Below are 21,051 nucleotides of genomic sequence, written 5' to 3' on the forward strand. Positions count from 1 at the left end.
AGTGTTACTTTTTTCATTCTCATTGCTACTAATCTATACTGTGTTTATAGATGCTATGTGTAAGCATATTTATGTATTAAGCATTTTGTTTGTTCCCAATGTGTGAACAGCTTGTAACAAAACTGTAACAACGAGACCTCCCCAACTTTCTAGTTTGTCAAATAAAAAAAATGAAAGCAGATCGATTTTTATGTGAAGGACTCGAGACCTTTCTCCAGGGAAAATCAAAAGGATGTGATGTTTATGGGCGCTCGAGAGCCTCTTTTCCCTTCTATGACATGAAACTAATGCTTATGCAATGTTTAATATAATGCAGAAAGAGCCATTAAGTTTACAGTAAGTGTAATGTCCATGTGCTATGCAAAGAAAAATGATTAATTCAAACTATTTTTCTGTTATTTCAGGTTTAATTATACCACTATGTGATGTAAGTTGAGTTTCTGCATTGTAGTTGCATCTATTTATTCTGGATGGTTCTCTGCACAAACTACATTTTGTTTGCAAAACATGATTAAAATCACAAGAGTCAGTTTTATAGAGTTTAAAGCTCAATTGTGATTTCAGGGTCAGAACTTGGGAGGATGTTTGGATGATTTTCTTAAGCAGATGGAGAACATTTCAGCGCAAGGGCAGCTTTCTGTGGCTGTAAGTCTTAAATAGAAAAAAGGATAAAATAATCAAATATGTGTCGATTGATTGACAGTTATGTCTTATTGACTCGCTCTATTGACATTTATAACTGTCTCAATCAATTAGGTAGTAACCAGCTATTTGACCATGGCCTTCAATGCTTCAGAGAATATTTTAGAGATATCATCATCAGCCAACCAAACTGAACTAGCCTCCAATGGAAACCGCATGTTAAAAATCAGTGAGAACCTTGTATCTGCATTGGTGAAGCCGACAAACACAAGTGACAATGTCAGTTTTACTCTTGCTGCCGTTGGTGAGTGGAGAAACAATTATTGATGAATCTCAAACTATATATCATGGACTTCACTGTATATAGAGCAGAGAGCAGTGGCAGATCACAGGTGGCAGACAGCAACAACGATTAATGCAGCTACAGTAACTATAATTGTACAGAGATGTAACTGAGAACAGAAAAAAAAAACTGGCGTTATCTTTTGTTTTTGAAGTCAATGACAGTATTCTGGTGCAAATTCATTTGGTAGAAATGTCCTAAAAAAACACTAATCTTGAAAAATCTTTTTGCTTTGTGAATTTTTGCTGCCTTGAGCATCCGGCAATCAAAATTCACAACATTTAAGAAACACTCAAACGATAAAAACAGAAAATCAGTGCAGTTTATGGTAATAATAAACAACCGCATTTGTTTTTAAGGACATTTTGGTTCAAACAATCAGAGATGAAGACCCAACAATAATGAATATTAATTTGATTTGTCATTTGTGCAAATTGACTGATTTGGTCTTTTATTAAAAATTTGCAATAAATAAATATAGCCCACAACTGCTTCTATTTTTTTTTTAATCAGAGGGACAAGTCTTCATGGTTGGACCAAAAGTCACCTTAGATAAAATACCTCGACTTGACACAACAACATCTTCTATGGAGATCGATCTCATTGGGATCGCAGAGAACAACGATGAAAGTATTCGAAATATTTTAATTTGTTTAAACTTTTAAAATAATCACAGAAAGAGATGTCATACCATTTTTTTCCCAAGTTGTTTTACCAAAGGGTGTGTAAGCTTCTGTTTCTGTCACACAGAATCAGCTTCTGTGGCGTTCTTGAGCTACAACAAAATGGAGAATCTATTGAAGGCCGACTTCTTCAACACATCAAACAACACAACTAAAACGATGATGTCCACCGTGATCTCAGCAACTCTTCCCAAAACCACCAAAACCGAACTCACCAAACCAGTCAACTTCACCCTCAAACACATTAGAGTGAGAGACTGAAATGTGTTTTCGTCCAAGCCTGACAACATCTAATATTCAGTGGTGTAATATTTTCAGCATGTTCTTTCTTCTTTTTGCAGGAGCTCGACCCTAATGGTTCTCTGTCCTGTGTTTACTGGAATGTCAGTGAATGGGTTGTAGATGGTTGTTCTGTTTTAAAGACCAACAGCAGTTTCACAGTGTGTTCCTGTGTTCATCTGTCGACATTCGCTCTCATAATGCAATTAAACCCGCCAGAAAAACCAGAACCAGAAAAACCTCCTTCAAAGATTGAAACAGTAAACGCACTAGCAGAATTCAAATGCAATCTACGTATAGTAGATGGTCAACATTGCTCAGATTTGGCACTCATATTCTGCACTGTTTTCTTAGAGCGACTCACTGCTGGAGCTGTTAAATTTGGTGTGTGTGATCGTTGGGCTGGTGTTCTTCAGTTTGGCCCTGTTGACCTTTGCCCTCTGTCAGTGGAGTCCTGGAGTGAATAATGTGGCTCGAGTCAACATTTGCATAACCCTACTGTTGGCTCACCTTCTGTTCCTGCTCACACAACAGTTCCTGAGCCTCATACGCCCTCAGCAGGTGAGAATGACGAAGGAGCCCAACGGCTCTGCACACCCTCACTGAGAACCATCATAACCGCCTCTCATGCTCTCCAGGTGCTGTGTGCTGTCATATCAGGTGTTCTGCACTTCCTCTTTCTCTCTGGCTTTGTGTGGATGTTCATTGAAGCGGTGCTGCTCTTCATCCGCGTGATGAACCTATCACGGATCAGCTCCAAAAAGATGGAGGTGCTTAGCAATGGATTCATTTGTTTAATTGGATATACGGTTGCTCTGGTTGTGGTGAGCGTGTCTGTCGGGCTGTTTCCGGAAGGCTACGGCAGCCAGCAGTGAGTTGTTGGTTTATTTTTAAGTTTTTAAGTAATGAAAATAAAGATGCTTGTGACATTTCTGCTATCTGATAAAAATACATTATTACACGAGCTGTAAGAACATCACAGTCGAGATTCAAATCTTAATATTTTATTATTCAACACTAAATTCATTCAGTTATTATAATTATGTTTTCCTCTAAACAGCTGTTGGATTAAAATCGATAAAGGTTTTATCTGGAGTTTTCTGGGTCCTGTTGGTGTCATTCTATCAGTAAGCACATTTTTTTTATTTTTTTATTTTATTTTATATATTAAAGAGAATACAAGTAATTTTTTTTTACCTCTTTACTTTTCAGATGAACATGATTCTCTTCATCAGCATCATCATCAGACTGAACTCAACTCTCAAAAATCTGAACGCAGAAATTTCACAGATGAAACAAACCAAGTATCACACATTCAGATTTAACACTTCAGAGGAAATATAAATATATATTATTCAATAGGGACACATTAACTTCTTTCTGTGCAGGATTATTGCATTTAAAACACTGGCTCAGTTTGTGGTTCTTGGTTGCTCCTGGATTCTGGGTTTCTTCATTAACGGCAGTAAAGAGCTGGAAATCCTCTTCCTAATCTTAAACTCCCAGCAGGGAACCTTCATCTTCCTGATCTATTGTGTCCTGAATAATGAGGTCAGACATCACTCAATTTACTGTCATATTCCATTTTAAAACTGAATATGAACGACTATAAAAGTTGCTTTTGCCCTTCCATTTCAATCTTCAAACTCCAACTGTCAAAAAACTAAAATTGTCTCCAAGCTTGAAAACTATACTTCAAACTTTTAGGCCAGACAAGCTGTTTTCCATTTTGTCCTCAGTAATGAGTTCAGCCATTGAATCATTCAGCTCCATAGGAAAAAACATTTCACGTTCTGTCTCCAAAACAATTACTTCTGAAAATGCAAATCTATTCTCTTCATGGGGTCAATTGATGGTTTTTAAGGTTTTCCTTTTCTTTTGTGCATCTGCAAAGTTACAAAGCTCATGGTATCCCAAAAAACAGATTTGTTCTATCTAAGACCTTGAAACCTGCCTAAAACCCCTCTATCGAAGTCCAGATATTACTTCCTCAAATGTCACAATGTGAAACATTAGCATAATGCTTGGCCAAAAGCAAACCTTATAAATGTCACTACAAAGTGAAAATCAAAACCAAACCAAGGCAAAACCAAAACCGCTTTGTTTGGCCTTATGTAAACTGAGATAAACAAATTCCATTTTGGGTCATGAGCTCATTCATGTCATACTACTGTAGCAGTGAGCACATTTCTTATTTTTCATGATTTTAATTTACATTAAAGTGAACTAGGCGCTTAATTATTATTTTTCTACTTTACAATTAAACATGGTTAGCTGGTTAAATTGATCTCATAATGAATTTGCTAAGCTCCTCTCATCTCATTCTTGCCCAGGTCAGGCAGCAGTACAGCAAGTGCTTCAGACGTCTTTGCTGTGGACTCACACAACACTGAGGAGCATCATGTTCAGGAGATAAAAAGCCTATTTTACAGATTCCGCAAAATAATCAACTGTCATTATTTGCAGCTAAATATAATAAATAAAAATAAGGCAAAACGTTTGTATTTGGGTGTGGTGTCTGGGGTGGTGATGGCACAGTGGATAAGGCACATGCCTTTGATGTTTATTACTTCCGTGAGTGATTGATTACAGTAAAAAGTATTTATCTGTTTTACATTCTATGCTGTTCGAACTTTTATATTCTGTGTTTTCAGTTACTGTTATCCGTGACATGTACTAGTTCAAATAGTTATTTGAACAATATTTTCGTGTGAATTGCATGCTACCCACGTCCATGTAAAGTTAAATTGAAACTAGTTTGATACTGTTGAGTTGTTTATGTTCTGCAGTGTAATTCAGATATGTAAGCTAAATTATTTGTGCTATCTGTAATACTGGCAAATTTCTATTGTATTTAGTTTTCTTTTCATTATACCACACCTATGAGAAAAGCCTGACTTCATACATGCAGAAATAATCTGAATAAAACCCTTCTGCTAGGACACCCTCTCTCTCTAACCGGAAACTCCCAAAACCATTTCTATACTAGTGCTTAACCGAAACCTCTGAGCGTCCCATTCATGCCCTGTTATTGTAAAAATGTAACCGTGAATTGAATTGTTATTTTTTCAAAATCTAACAAAATAACCGGTTCATTTGATTTATGAAGTAGATATTTAATTCAGTGCTCATTTCATAATGCATCATCGATACGCAACAATATTGTATTTAAGACCATTAACAAACATCTATCTCTAAATTATAAAGCAACTCATTCTTCGACAACAAACACTTCTCTTTTGTGCACACAGTTGATTGACAACTGCATTCTACAACCAATTAAATTCTGAAAAATTCAGGAGGTGACATCATCACATTTACATTTACTATAGTGCCATTCATTTAAATGTATTCTCTTTCTTAACAATTAATTTAAAGATAAATGTTCAAAATCAACTTTGTTAGCTCCATCAACTGAATTAAAACTGATATTTCAAAGCTTTCGGCAAAACAGTTTCTGATTAAACAAGAAATCGCACAATGATTCTCCATTTCTTCATTGGGTGATGAAATAAAATGATGGGAACCAAAGAACAAAAGTAAGTAAACAGCAGTACTACTTTATTTTTTTAAAATGGAAACAAAAGTTTTGACTTGTTGATGTTGGTCAAAAATTTGTTTTAAAACATGCAGCATTAAAATGCAGTTTGTTTACTTTAGAAGTGAATAATTTCCCCAATACTGCTGTATGGTAATGACTTTCCAAAGTAAAAAAAAAAATTCCATAGACACAGGCTCAGTGTTTGATCTTATCTTCTAAACAAAATAGGCCATACATCATGCAAACTGCTGTATCTTGGAATTATATGGTAAACAAGCATGTTAGTAGTGGGTAAAATTTTGTTTAACAAATATATTTGTTTTTTTTTTTAAATCAGCTGATGAAACATATGTCTTCAGCACTTTTCCAAAAGACCCAATGAAGAAGAGAACCATTTAGCAGGTATTAGTAATATCATATTTTAGATGTTTATAAACTGAATTACTTGTTTTTTATTTTGTAATTTATTTTATATAGCTGGCTATGCTTATATCTAGATGATAGATAAGAGGGGTTATGTTAAAATGTGTCTTTCGACAATACACTGTTTTGTGTATGGTAGATATAGACTGTTGGGTCTGGTTAGGGATATTGTGTTAGGTTTCTTGTTGAATGCGTTATCTTGATGTAAAAATACTTATATTCGGTAGAATATCTGCTGGTGACCATCAAAATAAAGTATATATATATATATTAAGCAGACAATCTACTAATACTCTAATGACTGCTAGTTTCAAAGTTACTTAGTAGAATGTCTAAAGTAGACCATCGATATAAAGTATAACCTCATCATGTTACATATTTATGTCTGTTTGAATAAACCACACATTTTATGCTCATAATTTGCATTCAGTTGCTTGTCTAGACAGTGTAAAATGTGTATTAAAATGCTATAGATTAAATACAGTAGACTGATATTCTTATTAATTGAGAAAGCAGTTTACAAAATAGGACAAAGCAATGAAAGTTTTGTGTAAGGATTAACATGAATAACATGTCTATTATATTTCTAGACGATATGCTGTGGTTTATGCAATTCTTTCTGCTTCTGGGTAAGAGAACTCATGATACACACTGAAACAATTCTTGGTCCATGGTACATGTTTAGCAATATGCATTCCAAAAATGCATTCTACTTTTTTTTTTTTTTTTTACTATTTACAGTTTTTTTTCAATTGTTTACACGCAATTTTGAAAACCAGGTTCTTTTTTTCAAAATATAATGACAATTATCCAAACACCACACTCAATTTGCATAATTCCTAGATTGTTTGCAAAATGACACACTTCTGTCAAAACATACACACTTCAGTCAAAAGATATACACATATTTGTGAAAATGCTATTAGTTTTCATTTAACCAACACAATCCTCAATGATCAGACACTATTGCAGCCAGTTTCACACTGCTGTGATAAATAAAAAACACATTTGTAATATTTGTAGGAAATAGCATGTGCTAGATTTTTGGCCAGACATTGTTATGTAAGGGATAATTGAAAAAAAGATGAAAATGAAAAAAAGTGACAAACTCACAACATTCTTCATGATTAGTTTGAGATATAGGGAGATTGTACACAAATATATAAACTTACTTACGCACTGCACAACACTGATGCTGCAGACTGAAAATTTCAAGTATTTATTTCAATACTTAGAGTATTTCTTAGCATAATCAGTTACAGCAATTAACCAAAAATGAAATCAATGAAACAAATAATATCTGTAAACAAATTACAACTACTGCATGAAGTACATACACTTGGACTCTGAAGAAAAACTAATGTAAAAGCAACAAGAATATTGTAACTATTCAGTTACAGTATCAACCAGAGATTTGGTTGATCTCTTTGTCCAGCTTCCATCAGTGTCAGTCCATGGTTGATAACATGGTAACATGGTCAATAAGTGTTGCACGGATTTCTTGAGTCAAATTTGGTCCTCGTCTTCTTTGTTCAGGTTCTATCAACTTTTCAAGTCATTCTCTACCTCTTCCTCTACCTAGGCCTCTTTCTATATCTCCTTCTTTTCCTCTTCCTCTATACCTCTTTCTCCTGTTCTTCATCCTCTACCTCTTCCTCCTTCTCCTCCTCCTCTACCTCCTCCATGTCCTCTTTGAGCTCCCCCTCTTATTCTCACTCTTTTTCTTCTTCTAGGGCCTTCTTTTTTTGTTGAAGACTCACCTGCTGCCTTTTATAGCACACCTGAGTGCTGCATTTTCAAATTAGCACATCTGTGCTTCCACACCTGGTGGATGTGAATATCCAATTCGTTCATTAGTGTGGTCAATGGCAAACTGGGGCTTTGTAATGACAAGGAAGTAACCTCACAATCCTTATCTGTGTCTAAGGTGTGAAAATGTGTGTAGAGTTTTACAAATCACTGTGTGTAATGTTTTGAAAAAAGGGTGAAGCTGACAACGTGCTTACAATTGTGCAAATCTAGGCCGGTGTTTTGCTCCTTGAGTGTAAGGTTTGCTAATAGTGGGAAAGTTTTAATTTTAGTGTGTAAGCAATTGAAAAAAAACTGTAATAGCCAACTGAAAAAAAAAATATTATTTGGATCTTTGACTCTATAGCATGTATAGGTTATACAATTGCCACTACAGAAGAAGTCAGACTGGTGGGTGGCAGTGACTCCTGTTCTGGACGAGTGGAGGTTCTCTATAATGGAACATGGGGAACAGTGTGTGATGATGGCTGGGATCTGTCAGATGCTGCAGTGGTGTGTAGAGAGATGGGCTGTGGGAATGTGATAGAGGCAAAGAGTGATGCTTATTTTGGACAAGGATCAGGACAGATATGGATGGATGATGTAAACTGTGCTGGCACCGAGTCCTCACTAAAGAACTGTAGGACGAGAGGATGGGGAACACACGACTGTGGACATTCTAAAGATGCTGGAGTCATCTGCAACTGTGAGTTAAAAACATTTATAGTTCAAAGCAGCACAAATTTAATAATGTCCATATTCTTTGTTTAAGAAATTACCCAAGAGAGTTAAATACAATAAATCCTGAATCAAAAGTCTTTTTTCTTTCGAAAGCCATGTGTCATTGCTCTTTTTCAATTAATTGAATGCAAACAAATATGTGCGGAAAAACTCAAATTTACTTGTGTCTTTATATTATTTGTGTGAAAAATAGCTGTAAAATTGGTAATGGGTGACAACTCCTGTTCTGGACGAGTGGAGGTTCTCTATAATGGAACATGGGGAACAGTGTGTGATGATGGCTGGGATCTGTCAGATGCTGCAGTGGTGTGTAGAGAGATGGGATGTGGGGATGTGATAGAGGCAAAGAGTGCTGCTTATTTTGGACAAGGATCAGGGCCAATATGGATGGATGATGTAAACTGCGCTGGCACTGAGTCCTCACTAAAGAACTGTAGGACGATTGGATGGGGAATACACAACTGTGGACATTCTAAAGATGCTGGAGTCACGTGCACTGGTGAGCCAAAAACAATCACTAAACTTAAGTGTACAGTTTTTATAGTTTTAATAATATTAAGGCCAATATTCACAAAAAAAAAAAAAAAAAAAAAACTAATTAGTGTTTTTATATCATTTGTATGGATAGTATCTGTCAGGTTGGTGAATGGAGACAACTCCTGTTCTGGGCGAGTGGAGGTTCTCCATAATGGAATATGGGGAACAGTGTGTGATGATGACTGGGATGCAGCAGATGCTACAGTGGTGTGTAGAGAACTGGGTTGTGGGAGTGTTGTAGATGCAAGTCATGCTTATTTTGGCCAGGGATCAGGACCGATGTGGTTGAATAATGTACAATGTACTGGGAGTGAATCTACTTTAAAAAGATGCAGATCAAATGCAACTGCCTCCTGCAGTAATTATAAAGGTGCTGGAGTCATCTGTCAACGTGAGTCATTAAACTTTAAACAATAATTTTAATATGACATTGTCTAATAAATACATTTTAATTAATATAAAAAATACATTCATTTTCTTTTGCCATGGCTTTAGCTTCTGTCTTATTGAGAAATGGCAGTCATCCGTGTTCTGGAAGAGTGGAGGTGCGCCACAATGGAATATGGGGAACAGTGTGTGATGATGGCTGGGGTCTGTCAGATGCTGCAGTGGTGTGTAGAGAGATGGGCTGTGGGAATGTGATAGAGGCAAAGAGTGCTGCTTATTTCGGAGAAGGATCAGGACATGTGTGGTTTAATAACGTGAAATGTAATGGAACAGAGTCTTCACTGAGGGACTGTGTTTTCAGTGGACGATTTCAACAGGACTGCATCCATAAAAAAGATGCTGGTGTTATCTGTGGAGGTAAGTGAATAATACTGTCTTATAATATCTAATACTTTAATAACACTGCAGCATTTCTAACAGTTGATTTTAATGACAAATTAATAAAAACGAAACGTCTTATTAAGGCCCATACACACCAAGAATGATATAGCTATAATGAAAACTACAGAACGATAACATTCTGTTTACTTCACTGCACTGCAGTGCTCTATAAAGTTAGCATGAAATGGAAGTTGTGATTTCTTCCATATTGTGATGTACTGTATATCCGAGTGAAACGACTTTGCAAACAAGAAAAAATTCCTTGATTTTGTCCATGAGGAATTGATAGGATGACTGGATGTTTAGGGTTATGGATGCTATTGGTCGATCTCATGAGAGTGACAGGTTGCCCTGCCCTCACGCCAGTAAACGTCATTAGAGAGGAGAAAATGTCTCTTGATGTTTCTTATTTTGATTAAAGATTAAGAGGCCACATGAATAAAAAAATTTATTGATAAATCGTTTCTAATAAACACTGCAATGTCAATTTTTATTTAAGGTGACTTAACGCAGGATTCATTCTGAGTGGCTTTTCTGAAAGTGATTCCAACAATATTGTTTCGTTGTGCCGTTATTGTTATAGTTGAGGTGTGGACTGCTATTCTTTTATATTTAGAATGATATTCAGGATCGTCCTATGATGTGAATAAGACTAACTTTGTTTTGTTTGTTAGCCAAAATTCAATTGCAGAATGGTTCCAACTCCTGTTCTGGACGAGTGGAGGTTCTCCATAATGGAACATGGGGAACAGTGTGTGATAATGGCTGGGATCTGTCAGATGCTAGAGTGGTGTGTAAAGAGATGGGATGTGGGGATGCGATTGAGGCAAAAAAAGGTGCTTTTTTTGGGAACGGGTCAGGACCAATATGGATGAATAATGTAAATTGTAATGGGGATGAGCTTACTCTAAAGAGATGTAGATCGAATGGATGGGACATCCAGAACTGTAATCATCATAAAGATGCTGGTGTCATCTGCCAATGTGAGTCAAAAACATGAATAAAAATGCCAGGTATGCCAGGTTCAGACTACACAATATCACACGATTTTGGCAGCCCGAGGGAGTCGTGGTAATTCGTAAAAGACATCGGTCACCTTCACCTTCAAACTAGAGGCGCTACAGCGACGTGGTGAGCACTGGAATTAGCATTAAACTAACATGGTGCTTCAGTTGCTATTTCCGTATTCTCGATGACATCACACACATCGTTAAAGATGGCAAGCGATGATTGGTCTGGAAGCAACGTTTAGTTTGACATGTTTTTGTCTACAACACAATGAGAATTTAGGAGTCAAAATTGCAGAATCTGACACAATGACTACCGTAATAGAAGAAAATATTGTGTACTGTAGTCTGAACCAGGCATTGCACTGTACCATTACAAGTCCTTCTTTAAAAATCAAACTAATGTATCATTATTGTCTTTAAAAGTTGACAATTTATCTTCAACGACAGCAAAAACAAGCTCAACAACAGAAGTGAAGTCTGCAGCTGCTGTTTCTTCCACCAGCTCTTTCGTCTCTTGTAAGTGAAATTTTACCAATTTCCCAACATTTTTCCAGCGATTTTTAAACATCTAGCAACGTGTTTTACCATATTTGACACGTGTTCAACTTAGCAGTTACTATAGAAACAAACACAGCTTGACTTTAACACCCACCAACCCGGCAAATATGGTGGCGCATAACGCCGGTCTTAAAGTGACAGCAGCCTAATATACCTACTGCCAAATTATGAGGTAATATTAAAAAATATCCATTTGGCAGTTTTCCCACATGGTATTCGATGTCAAAATTGTGGCCAGTGACAATGCTGAGTGGCTAGTAATTTTGCAAAACCATTTTCCACAGTGGCTGGTGAACAAAAAAGTTATTGTTAAGCCCATGAACAAAATATGAATATTTCCTTATTAATATATCATAATAAAATGACAGAGATTCAATTTCATGTCTATTTCAGATCACTTTACCTATATCAACGAGTCAAAAAGCTGGATTGATGCATTAGGATACTGCAGAATTCACCACCAGACTTTGGTGCACATTTTAAATGCCACAGCACAAGAGTACATCACACAGATGCTGCGGGGAAAAGAAATCCCCAATGTGTGGATCGGGCTTGAACGGAGTATGCTCTTCACTTGTTCGCACTGGCTGTGGACCGGTGGGCCATACGTGGACTACACATCATGGCATCAAACATTTCCAGTGGACCTAGAGAGCAGGTTTTGTGGAAAACTTCTTGGGAAGGGAGAAAATATGTTTGGATGGGTGGATGCTTGCTGCCATGAGCAACTTCCTTTTATTTGTCAGGTCAGTATGTTATTGGCTTTTTCACTGCCTCCGTGCTTTTGATCATACATAGCTGTGCGTACAGTTTTCTTTTTTTTTGTGTTTTGTCCATCTTTAACTAAATGCTCAATGCTCAATCTATAAAATAAGCCTCTTTTGTCATGTCTCATCAGGGATGAAACACTAGGCGGAGCTGTTTCCAAGTTTGGAGTCGTTTGCTGATGCTTTGATTAGCAAATTTTAATTTATTTTATTTTATTTTATTTTAATTTAATTTTAAGTTATTTTAATATGCAGCCCTGTTTGGTGGTTTGGACTTGCATTTGAATTACAAAATAAAACATTTCTCTGTTTGTATTATCTCTTAAATCTTTAATAATGCATGCAATGATTTTTAAATCTTTCTGCATGGTTGATGGAAAGCTGGCTTAATATAAGATATATTCTACATGGAAATGTAAATCTTTTTTCTTTGATTTGTCATAGTTTATACAGTTTATTATCTATATGGCTAATGAACTTTATTAAAGTAAGTTAGTTCTGTGTGCCCATAAGTTAATATTTGAGATTCTTGTGCTTATTTTTGTGTGTGTTTTCTTTTCCTTTGTTACCCATTCCCATTTAAATGTATTTAATTGCAGTAAGTTTTTAGTGCCATGCATAATTCATTACTATTTAAATAATGTTTTTGAAATGTTTCTCTACTATTAACCTGTAACAAATTATTTGCGGTTTTAATATTTTTCATTGTGAATATTTTCATACAATTGTAATAGTTTATATTGAGATGAACTCTAATAAACCTTTATTTCAAAATAAATCTTGAGCAGTTTTAATTTTGTATGTAAATAGCATAATTTGGTTGATGATAATTGATTTAAAGATATGAAGTAGGTTAAAAGATGATTTTAAGATTTGTTGTAGGCATACACAGTTGTTATTTTGTAATAATAGGCTCATTATAATAGCCTATGCTTTTTGATAACCCGAAGGGTTTCCCCATCTCTCTCTCTCTCTCTCTCTCTCTCTCTCTCTCTCTCTCTCTCTCTCTCTCTCTCTCTCTCTCTCTCTCTCTCTCTCTCTCTCTCTCTCACACACACACACACACACACACACACACACACGAATCAGACGGTTCCTCCCATTTCTGGCAAGTAGATGAAGAGGAACTAAAGCCGGCTGCCTCCACACATAGGCACATCTCGCATGCGGATGCGTTAATATTGTTCCCGACAGTTTTGCAATAAAACAGCGTTTTTTCAAACGGAAGATATGTCGACAAGACCGGGATTCTACCGGCAAGAACTAAACAAGACTGTCTGGGAGGTGCCAGAGCGATACCAGAATCTCACACCGGTTGGATCAGGGGCATATGGCTCCGTATGGTGAGTCCAGCAGGCGACTCTACAAACACTACTATGAGTAAGGTTTGGCTAATGAATATTAACGACGCAACCTATGATTGGCTGAAACGACTTCAGACCGCTGTCGACGGCGTGGTTCATGAATATTACCTCTCGGCTTTCCAGGAAAGTTAGCGAGTAACGTCAGAGTGAATAAATTAATATTAACTAGCTTAGCCTTCGTCATAGTAAGATTCGTAATTTAGCCTCCAAGAAGAGGAGAGGGTGAGGCAGGAATAAAGCCTGCAAAACAACATCCGGCATGCATCTTAAGAGAAAACAATAATCTTACGTTTTACACAATGACAATTAACCACTGGCTGGAAAATATTGAAAATTATATTTGTTAGCATTGCTCTTTATATTTGGTTCTAATGTGATGAAGGCTGCTGCTCCTTTTGTTTACTGACATGTGTCAATCATTCCTGGAGATGTAATGTCCTTGATGTGGCGTGTCTGTAGTAGATAAGTAAAAAATAATAATCTAAGTGATGCCGAACCAACACCTAAATTACGTATCTTGTAGTCCATCAAGAACAAAAATGCAGATCTGAAAGAAAACAGGTGTTCGCAGGTAGTATTTATATACAGACTCAGCACATACTAAGGCATCAGATTCTGTTTAGATAGGATGTATAAACAACCTTTCAACATACTCATCTGATATGACGATATTGCTAGTTAGACAACATGCTAGGCCTATTCAGTTCCGGTAAAGCAAGACCATGGAGTTGCCAGTGCCACACCCCCATCTGCATCTGATGTCCATCTGTACGGGAAAACATCCAGATATATCATCCTGACATAATGCACTCATTCTGAGAGATCTACATTGCACTCTGTATCATCTCAACTACAACATTAGAGCCCTCCAGCCTCCCTCGTGCTGTGACTGACTGAAACGGTTGCCATGGTGACGCAGCTTCTGGCTTCAGTATCTTCCCATTTTCACCACACTAATTGCAAATATTGTGAACATGTCAGTCAGTTTATACTCAACTCAGCCATGTCTCATCCGTATAATATGCTAAATTAAGTTTGCAAGTGAACATGTTTCTCTTCCTCTTCCCAACTTTTTTTTTTTGCAAACCAAGTTTCACAATTGTTGTGTAATCAGGCATTTCCATTTCCGCTCAGCATTACATCTGCAAGCTACTGTTGCGACAAGAGCTCAGTTAGTCAAAATCAGTCTGACTCATTATGGCGTCAAGATATCACAGAAAGAAAATACACAATGGCTTAAAGAGGCACAATATCACTAATATTCTACATAGATGAATATTGATCTATACAGCAACATTCTCTTCGTCATTTTAAGCTGCAGGCTTTCAGGTCCTGTTTACTTCAGGCAGATGCTGAAATTAGTGTACTGAAAGACATTGTGGTTGACAATGTTAAATGGAAGCTAACTAACAAATATACCAAACCTAAAGGCATTTGGAAGGGGAAAAAAATAGCTGAGGAGAACACTGCTTGAGGGCATCACATGGCATCATGTTTCAGAAGCTATTACCAGTTTATCTTCCTGTTTGGTTGGGAGATTTGCCAGCTCTGAAAAATGACGCGATGCAGCTCATTTCATTGTCAGTGAAGCAGATGCCCCACAACATCCTGAGACCACCTGAGACCTAATTATTTCATTATCGTATTAAAAGATGCATGGATTTACACAGAGGATTTAATTGCCGCTGATTGGATCCCATGTCGACTTCAGCTATTTCTAACAGCCCGGGGATATGATTATAGAGACATTTCAGTGTGTCATCTGACATGAGAGGCTTGATTAAGCTATTGTTATGTATTTTCATTAATAAGAAGAAGCCTTGTCCCATTGTGCTTTAATAAAGCATGCAAAACCAACAGTGCAATAGTCTTTTAGTTACAACATCCTAATTCATGTTAAACCTGATATGTTTGTAATCTCTTAATTTGAATATAGATATAACAAAAATCCTTATTTAAATGTCTGTCATTTCATACCCCAAGAATCTTTTACACACACTCTCACTAACGCTTACTCAAATGAGCTGTGAATTTGCATTGTTCACGTTAAGCCTCTATCTATTGTGTGATTATTTGACTTCTTCACAGCAGAGCTGATTTATTTTAAAGGAAGGGGGCAGGGCAGACCTGGTGTGTGGAAGGGTTGAATCAAGGGATGGGAGCGTCCCAAATGGGGGTTGGGTGTTTTTGTCTTTAACCTCTATGTCTTTAACGGAGTCAGAGATTTAAGTATGGCCATAAAATAAAATAATGAAATGAAATACCTATATTGCACGATTCATTTGTAGACTTCAGTGTGTCACTAAAATAATAAAATAAATTAGATAAATAAAATAAAAAATACAAATATTGCATGATTCATTTGTAGATATAAAATTCAGGGACTGCATCTCGCATTTTGATTGATGAATATTGAAGAATTCCATCAAGTTCTGTAGACCAGACAGATATGGATTGATTTACTTAATTTAATATACTAAAGTACATTAAAAAAGTACTGGGTTACAGCAGGAATTTTTACATTATTCACTGACGCAATTACTTTTGCTCAATTTTTCAGCTGCCCTTCTGAAACATTGAAATAATTAGCATGTCTAATCAGTCTCAACTGAGCCTCTGAAAGGTGAGACAAATGTCAATTTTGCTATGTACCTTTTAATTCCTTCTGTGTCTTGCACTCATGTTCGACATGTTTCTCTTGGGCATGTGGTTCAATAAAGAACATACGAATGCTTTCATAAAGAGCCAGCGTAATAAGGGTCTCTATGAGGAAGTAATACCATTTTAAAAGGTCACACAGGAACGTACAAGTCGCGGCGTTGTCATATCAAAAATCCTGTTCTCATGACGATTGTCTCAGCAAAAACATTAGTTCTAAATTTGATCAAATCATTGTATAACACTTTTTCATTCTCTAGCTCAGCATATGATGTGCGTCTTCGTCAGAAAGTGGCTGTTAAGAAGCTCTCCAGACCCTTCCAGTCTCTCATCCACAGCAGAAGAACGTACAGAGAACTGAGACTGCTCAAACACATGAAGCATGAGAATGTAAGTCCTCCGAAAACACATGCAAACATATAAATATACACATCCCAAATGTCCATTCCTGCAAACCACACCATTCTCAGATTTATCTTTAAGTTTAGAGCCACTTGTGTGTCACTCATGTGATTTGCTCTTGTCATCCAGGTTATTGGACTGCTGGATGTTTTCACCCCATCAGCTTCTCTTGAAGAATTCAATGAGGTGTGAGTGTCTGCCCAGTGTCAATTATCTGCATTTGAGAGCACATAAAATCCTATCAGATGTCAGGGGAGCTGAAAATGCCTATTTAATTTGATTAAAACCATCTGCCCTTGCAGCTGACCAGTTATCAAACAATATTCTTTTGCATTTGCAAGCAAAGATGATTTAAAAAGCTTCGATCGGATATAAGCTAAGACTCTGTCTCTCTATAGCTATCTTGTGACCAACCTGATGGGAGCGGATCTCAACAACATTGTCAAATTTCAAAGACTGTCAGATGAACACGTACAGTTCCTCATCTATCAGCTTCTCCGGGGCCTTAAGGCAAGTACATTTTGCGTTCTTTTTTTTCCACAAACACACATATATAAACTGAAGCAAGCAGATGTTATGATCAGTTATGAATTGCAGCGTAAACTCTTGTCTTTATCTCATGGCTTGACCTCCTCACAAACAGTACATCCACTCAGCTGGCCTGATCCACAGAGTGAGTACTTTTCCTTTACTCCACAGTTTTTGTTTAGCGTCCACTTTACAGGCCGCTGGAGTCTTTAAAAAAAAATATTGCATAATGGAAAATATTTGGGTTTAGTACAGGCAACATGCAACGGCATAATTCATATTTTAACAATATGCACAATATGTCACAATTGTAATTTATATGCATGTCTGCAGGACTTAAAGCCCAGCAATGTAGCGGTGAATGAAGATTGTGAACTCAGGGTGAGTGCAAGCACAATGCTCCTGCATTACCACAATGCATTTCTCTGGTTCTAATTTGTTTGAATCAAAACTGTCAGATCCTGGATTTTGGATTAGCCAGGCAGACAGATGACGAAATGACGGGTTACGTGGCGACTCGCTGGTATAGAGCACCCGAGATCATGCTCAACTGGATGCATTACAACCAGACAGGTAAACTGGGCTTAACCTAAAAACACTTCAATCTCAAGTGCTTGTACTTTACAAAACTGCAACTATATATATATGAGATAGATAGATAGATAGATAGATAGATAGATAGATAGATAGATAGATAGATAGATAGATAGATAGATAGATAGATAGATAGATAGATAGATAGATAGATAGATAGATAGATAGATAGATAGATAGATAGATAGATTAGAAACATACATACATACATGTATTACATACATAGATACATACGTCTTTATATTCTGTGCAACTGGTTGGTTATACATATCTGTTTTACAGTGGATATCTGGTCTGTTGGATGCATCATGGGTGAACTTCTGAAGGGGAAGGTTTTGTTTCCTGGCAACGATTGTATCCTTCGATTAAGAGAGCCACTTAGACCGTCTCTTCGTGTGTATGTGTGTGGTTTTTGAGTGAGTTGTGCTTCCTGTTAGCCTGGGTTTCCCCATACTACCTTGCCGGCCGCAGCACGATTTTGTTCACGCTGTAGTCTGGATACCATGGACCAAATTTTCCCTCATCTAGGGAATCAATCACAGAACGGGGAAAGAGCAGCAAAACGATGACGACGTCTATGCGACACACCGAAGCAGTTTGTTTTTACCAATGGATCCAACATGGCAGCAGACGCGAAGTTACCATCTCTGACCCATCGTCTTCTTCCTTGTCTAATTTCTGTCGCTCTACATACGTCATCTGGTATAATCGAAACGATTGGCTATGAGCTGTGAGGCGCATTTGATAGACATTCTTAGCACCCAATAAACAGCTTTGGGCATTCGTAAACCAAATGAACATGTGGTTCCCAGACCCAAGTCTTGGGTCTGACGTTAGCCAGGCTAGCTTCCTGTAAGGTAACTGAGGGAAGCACAGCCTAAGTGGTTCAAATTACATTATAAGCTGACTGTCAGGAACTAGAAATCCGCTTTCTATTCCAGACTTCACTTTCAGTTGCAACTTGGGATGAAGACTTTTTTAGGCCTGGTTTCACTGTTAACGTCCAATGCATTCATTAAAATACATCTAGGTGGATCTAAATAAGGATACGATGCTGATCTGTATAATCTTTAACATGATTTCTTCAGATATTGATCAGTTAAAGAGAATCATGGAGATGGTAGGCACTCCCACCCCTGACGTTTTAAAGAAGATTTCCTCAGAACATGTGAGAAGAGACAAATCGTTCGGTTATCGGTTTCATTTATAAATACTAACAATGAATTCATGTTCTTGATGGATGATAGATGAACTGAAATTCAAAGCAGAGTTTAACCTCTTGATTTTTTTGTATTATGCACCCAGGCTCAGAAGTATATCCAGTCTCTTCCGCACATGCCCCAGCAGGACCTGGGGAAGATATTTAGAGGGGCAAATCCACTTGGTGAGGCTAACATGTTATTTAAAAAAAAAAAAAAAAGTAGTTATACTTTATTTTAAGGTGATGTAGTAACATTGTACTTACTCAAATCTGAGTAATATTAATTAAGTGCATGTACTTACTATAGAGTTGTGATTATGGTTAGGGTTTGATTTAAGGTTAGTTACTGTTATTACTATAGTAAGTACATTTAGTAATATGTAATTAAGTCACCTTAAAATAAAATGTTACCAAAAATGTGATTCTAAAAAATTAGTAAGTTCTAATTGTTTTATCCCTTTAGCTGTTGATCTGCTAAAGAAAATGCTGGTGTTAGACTGTGACGGAAGGATCTCGGCCAGTGAGGCACTGTGCCATCAGTACTTTTCCCAATACCACGATCCTGAAGATGAACCGGAGGCCCCTCCGTACGATCAGACCCCTGAGAGCAAGGATCGCACACTGGAGGAGTGGAAGGGTGAGAGGGAGTCTTACATTACATGTTGTTACACTAAACACCGCCATGATGAAGCGATTTGTTCATTCAGAAAATCAATGTAAACATGATCTGCTGAAATCGACATGTCGTAATGTACGATCAACACAGTTAACTTACATTTTAGAGCTGTACGTGTCTATTTTCTCCCTCCACAGAGCTGGTGTTTGAAGAAGTAAACAGTTTCAAAGATCCTCCCAAAAAAACTGAAAGCCTTCAGGTTGAACAATAAAACTACAATCCAGGAAGATCCAATCCAACCTCCCCACTGTCCGTCCTTCAAACAAACGAATTACAGGATTGATGGACATATATGAACAGACTGCAGTCCAACCAGAGACAATGACAATGTATTTAAAAGGCATGACGCCCTTCCTGTATGTGGGTGTGTGTTCATTCACCCATTTAATTAAGAGCAAAACATGACTGGTATTGTTGGAACATAAAAAAGTATTAATATTTCAAGGTGCATGTTGTGTGTGTGTGTGCAGAGTTGTGTGTTTTGAGTGTTTTTTATATTTGATGTGAGACAGGTGTCTAGGAGAAAGCAGGGTATGGTGTCTTTCGTACAAGACCAAAATAAATTTAGCAAAAGGAGGAGAAGGCCACACTGGAGATAAATATGTTTACAATACTGGACGGAGTGGGATGTGTGTCTTAAAGTTTATATATGCATCAGTGTACAAAAGTCTGCATACAATCAAATCAGTTACGCAATCTGTCTTAACTCATTTTGCATTTGCAAGGCTTTTTGAATTTAACATACCTCAAACGCATCATGTTATCACACTGATTCACATGTCAGGTAAAAATATTAATGAGTTGTTTTGTTTAAAAAAAATACATGCTGTACAAACAATGTTTCAAACTGTTCTCAAGTTATTTAAAGGGCCAGTAGGCAGATTTATGTCATTTATGGCAATATATAATAGGCTTCCACATCCACTTTTCCCCCATAAGTCAGTTGTTAATACTGTATTCATACTGTATGTTTGGGTCAATCTCACAAAACCTGCCAAGAAATGTCAAGGGGTCATTTTCATCCCAAAATGAAAAAGAAAGAAGTAACATAATTTGCATAAAGAACATTATTCCTAGGATCATCAAAGATGTTTTATGTATTTATTTTTACATTTGTGACATTATCATTTAAAAGTGAAAAACATGAGAATATTGATATTGAGCAACAATAAAATATTGTTTTATTTATATAAAATATATAAGTGAAAAAATATGAATATATATATTGTTGTATTTATATATTTAATATATATACAAATTTAGACATTTTTAAATAATTTATATATGAAAATAATGACAAAAAGGTTTGAAATGAAGGGGTGACGGTAATTGAAAAGGTCAAAAGCTCTTTATGAAGGCCAAAATAATTTATATAATATAATATAGCCTAATTTTTTTTTTTTTTTTTTTTTTTTTTGAGAAAGCAATTTTCTCAGAAAGTCTTCTGGACGCTTTTTTTTCTATTAAAATTAATTACACAATAACTGA

At 36.6% G+C, this 21,051-nt stretch overlaps 4 protein-coding genes across 6 annotated transcripts in view; 3 read left to right on the forward strand and 1 right to left on the reverse strand.

Annotated features, from left to right (window-relative positions):
* LOC120476623 (scavenger receptor cysteine-rich domain-containing group B protein) overlaps window positions 1–18,035 on the reverse strand; it is a 29,020-nt gene extending 10,985 nt beyond the window's left edge. The window contains exon 1 of the transcript XR_016150119.1: window positions 17,921–18,035. The gene's annotated coding sequence lies outside the window, so the exon portion shown is untranslated. The remainder of the gene's footprint in view (window positions 1–17,920) is intronic.
* Window positions 607–4,774, forward strand: LOC120476604 (adhesion G protein-coupled receptor E3). The gene is given in 12 exon segments (XM_089127315.1): window positions 607–645; window positions 757–946; window positions 1,499–1,615; window positions 1,736–1,917; window positions 2,010–2,166; window positions 2,300–2,508; window positions 2,586–2,818; window positions 3,008–3,074; window positions 3,160–3,251; window positions 3,336–3,498; window positions 4,281–4,319; window positions 4,321–4,774. Coding segments are annotated over 12 exon segments (1,701 nt in total). The 3' UTR covers window positions 4,534–4,774.
* LOC120476745 (scavenger receptor cysteine-rich domain-containing protein DMBT1) lies at window positions 5,843–13,196 on the forward strand. Of its 3 annotated transcripts, none has more exons than XM_089127213.1 (9): window positions 5,843–5,890; window positions 6,502–6,540; window positions 8,067–8,405; window positions 8,634–9,368; window positions 9,473–9,781; window positions 10,480–10,788; window positions 11,239–11,331; window positions 11,767–12,119; window positions 12,272–13,196. In XM_089127213.1, the coding sequence occupies exons 2-9, from the start codon at window positions 6,507–6,509 to the stop codon at window positions 12,275–12,277; spliced, it is 2,178 nt and encodes a 725-aa protein (XP_088983339.1). In that variant the 5' UTR covers window positions 5,843–5,890; window positions 6,502–6,506; the 3' UTR covers window positions 12,278–13,196. The 3 variants fall into 3 exon arrangements, with proteins under 3 accessions (XP_088983339.1, XP_088983340.1, XP_088983338.1); XM_089127214.1 differs by lacking the exon at window positions 12,272–13,196 and having other exon boundaries at window positions 8,634–8,939; window positions 9,069–9,368; window positions 11,767–12,263; XM_089127212.1 differs by lacking the exon at window positions 12,272–13,196 and having other exon boundaries at window positions 11,767–12,264.
* mapk11 (mitogen-activated protein kinase 11) lies at window positions 13,226–20,401 on the forward strand. Its single transcript, XM_039667778.2, has 12 exons — window positions 13,226–13,483; window positions 16,423–16,552; window positions 16,694–16,752; window positions 16,963–17,074; window positions 17,208–17,237; window positions 17,426–17,473; window positions 17,551–17,665; window positions 17,969–18,040; window positions 18,775–18,854; window positions 18,992–19,070; window positions 19,351–19,524; window positions 19,701–20,401. Exons 1-12 carry the CDS (start codon window positions 13,371–13,373, stop codon window positions 19,772–19,774), a joined length of 1,086 nt encoding a protein of 361 aa, XP_039523712.2. The 5' UTR covers window positions 13,226–13,370; the 3' UTR covers window positions 19,775–20,401.
* The last annotated feature ends 650 nt before the right edge of the window (window positions 20,402–21,051 follow it).

The sequence above is a fragment of the Pimephales promelas genome, chromosome 24, assembly GCF_988280905.1.
Source record: "Pimephales promelas chromosome 24, fPimPro1.hap1.1, whole genome shotgun sequence".
Lineage (NCBI taxonomy): Eukaryota > Metazoa > Chordata > Actinopteri > Cypriniformes > Leuciscidae > Pimephales > Pimephales promelas.